The sequence below is a fragment of the Impatiens glandulifera genome, chromosome 2, assembly GCF_907164915.1.
Source record: "Impatiens glandulifera chromosome 2, dImpGla2.1, whole genome shotgun sequence".
NCBI classification, from domain to species: Eukaryota; Viridiplantae; Streptophyta; class Magnoliopsida; order Ericales; family Balsaminaceae; genus Impatiens; species Impatiens glandulifera.
This window is the reverse complement of record NC_061863.1, coordinates 19,947,867-19,950,911: the sequence shown is the minus strand read 5'-3', so window position 1 is coordinate 19,950,911 and position 3,045 is coordinate 19,947,867. Positions and strand designations below refer to the sequence as shown.

The 3,045-nt window shown below is 39.2% G+C and overlaps 1 protein-coding gene across 1 annotated transcript; it reads right to left on the bottom strand.

The window, feature by feature from the left end:
* Positions 1 to 287: 287 nt before the first annotated feature.
* LOC124924469 (probable pectinesterase/pectinesterase inhibitor 58) lies at positions 288 to 2,737 on the bottom strand. Its single transcript, XM_047464503.1, has 3 exons — positions 2,320 to 2,737; positions 1,664 to 2,254; positions 288 to 1,567 (listed from the first exon to the last, which is right to left on the bottom strand). Exons 1-3 carry the CDS (start codon positions 2,735 to 2,737, stop codon positions 288 to 290), a joined length of 2,289 nt encoding a protein of 762 aa, XP_047320459.1.
* Positions 2,738 to 3,045: the final 308 nt, after the last annotated feature.

Sequence of the window (3,045 nt, the reverse complement as noted above, 5' to 3'; positions counted from 1 at the left end):
AATAATGTTTTAATATAGATAAAATGAAAACTGATAAAATATTAGCTATTAAAAGAATAAATAAATGATTATTACCACTATGATGATGAAGATTAAAGAATATTTCATTTTGAGTACAAAATATGAATAAAAATGCTAGTTTGACAAATGATAGAACACTTTGTATTCTAAGAAACTGAAGAAATTACAAGTTTTTTCTATTATAAATATAAAAAATAAGAGTGGTTCACAATGCTTTAGGCTTTAGCTAGGTAGTCGAGCTCACGCTCGACCTTTGTTTTTTTTTACTAATTTGGACTAGGGCTTGGACTTTTGTTATTGCTATGATTTGTGTTCGGGCTAGGACTTGGGCTTGAGCTTTGTTTTTTATTATTCGGGCTAGGACTTGGGCTTGAAGTTTGGTTTTTGCCTTTATTAGAGGTCGGGCTCGGGCTTGGACTCGAGCTTGAACTAGGACCATGGTTTTCACTTTTTTTATTGCTCGGGCTCGGGCTAGGGCTAGGACTTGGGCTTGTAACATGGCTTTCATTTTTCTTATTGCTCGAGGTCGGACTAGGACTAGGGCTTGAACCTTGGCTTTCACTTTTGCTCGGGCTCGCACTAGGATTTGAGTTTTTACTGTTTGGACCGGGACTAGGACTTAGGCTTGAAATTATGTTTTTAATAGGGCTAGGAGATGGACTTTTTCCCTTGCTATTCTTAGGACTGGGTGTTGTGGTAGGACTAGTGAGGCTGATACTTGGAATTAGTGACTTGATTTTCTTTGAACTTGGACTTGGTGATGGGGCACTACTACTAGTTGAGTTATTGGAATCAGTTTCATTTATTTTAGGTGAAGCACGTGTAAACCATGAATCATAAGGCACATAGTTAGTTTTGGTTGAGCCAGGATGTAGTGGAATACGTCTAGGTCGCACCCATAAGTCACCACCCAAGAATCTATTTGCAGTAAACTGTTTGACCTCGGTTCGATTAATATTCTTGATCCCTAACCATTGGGTGCGATTAGCCTTGGATGATCCAGGTCCATAATTATTGTACTCAGAATAGAAGCAAGTATCCAATGCAAATGTAGCATTCCATGGCATGAATCCTTCTGGTGTGATTAAGTCATCAATAAATGACTCCATAATAATGGTCCTAGAAAATTCTTTCCAAGGCCTAGCAAGATAAGACTTGAGAGTTTTACGAACTGGGTAATAAGCTGGGTCAGCCACAACTGAACAATTTTGCATAACGATGCCTGTTGGTTGACGATCAATTTTCCGGCCTTGAGCTGTTACGATATTTGCTTGGTTATCCATTGGCTTACGGACAACCATTGTACAGTTTTGGAAAACGACAGCACTATCACCGAAGATGAAGTCAATTGTTCCTGAGATCAAACAATTCCTATAGAACTGACGATAAGTGTGTGTGTAAAGTGTGTCTTGGTAACCATCCATGTGACAGTTATAGAATATAGATAAGTCGGACCCAACTCTGAGAGCCACCGCCTGATGTTTCTCTGCCCCGGCAGAGTTCTCGAATCCCATGCCGGAAGCAATGAAATTGTCCCCAAGTATAGCTGCAATACAATTCCAATTAATCACATCTGAATTTTCATTATTTGGTTAGTTAGTTAGTTAGTTAGTTAGTTAGTTAGTTAAAGATTTATTTGTACCAACAGTTGCTGTGTGGAAAGTTGAGACACCATCAATGAAATTCAAGCTACCAGTTATCCTCGTCTTGTTGGGACCATCTCCAATCATCATCAAATGGGTTAAATTCCTATCGACCTGTACTTGCTCCTCGTACACTCCTTCCTTAATATACAACACAAATGTTTTATCACTATTTCTCGGAATAGTACTCAAGGCTTTTGTAATATTAGAATAACTCCCACTCCCATCCTTGGCAACAACAAGATTAATCTTGATTGGTCTTCCTTTTTCTCTGAGAAATCTTTTTGCAGCTGGCTTAATCCAAGATGGGTATCCGAATTGATTCCCCTTACTGCCAGAAAGAAGTCGACGATGGCCTGTGAGCGCATCTAGATCAATGGAGGACAGTGCTTGAGAGATCTGAGATATCATGGCAAGACCATTATTTGTTAGTTGCATGCCAAGTTTTAAATACTGTTTCATCTTGTCACCAGCATCCCCTGTTGTGTTCTCAAAACCGTCAAGACAAGTTTCCTGGTAAGTCAGGGCAGCGCTAAGCCATGTTTTCAAATTTTCAAGCACCCCATCGACCTGGATTAACTCCATTTGACCTAGACATAAAAGAAATTGAGATCTAGCTAGCTAATAGTAAACTAGTAATAACAAAATTAATTACCCATTTGATTAAAAGATCTCTCAAGATCATCTGCAGCAGTTTCAGCCAAACTACGACAACAATCTAGAGCATCTTTGGTCCTAGGATCCTTTTCGAGTTCATTAAGGAGAGTTGAGTTGCTGGCAGCTTCCAAGATTCTCTTCTTTGTGGCTGCGAAAGCTATGCCAACCAATTGTCTCAGGTCGGTTGTGTTGGCAGAAGCCAGGCTTTCTTTACAGGCTTCTTTGTAATCAGTTGGCTCACAAATAGCTTGAACTGCCTTAGCATTGCTTTTGATTTGTTGGGGATTTTCAGTTGTGGAATCCTTCGCATCTGGTTGGTTCATCCCTACCACCACCGCCACCACCAAAGCCACTAGTAACAGGGAACAAACTCCCACCACCACCAATTTTTTGTTCCCATCTGTGGAATCTCCCATTTCTCCACTATTTCTTAATTAAGACCTTTCAATTAATTAGGTGATTCTAATTTATTCTCTCTTATTTGGTGACTCCATAAACATACATACGGTCATCCCTTTCTTCTTATGTCTAATTATGCACTCTCTGCTTGAAGCTTTAAGGTGCCCCGGCAGAGAGCAATTATCCTCCTATGTATTGAATTATGGAGGAAGGAATAATGGAAATGAAACTGGGAAAGAACTTCACATTTACAGATATATATGTGTATGTATTTGTGATTTGAAAGTTAGTTATTTCAGTTTTAGAAATCAACGGCTTGAAAACA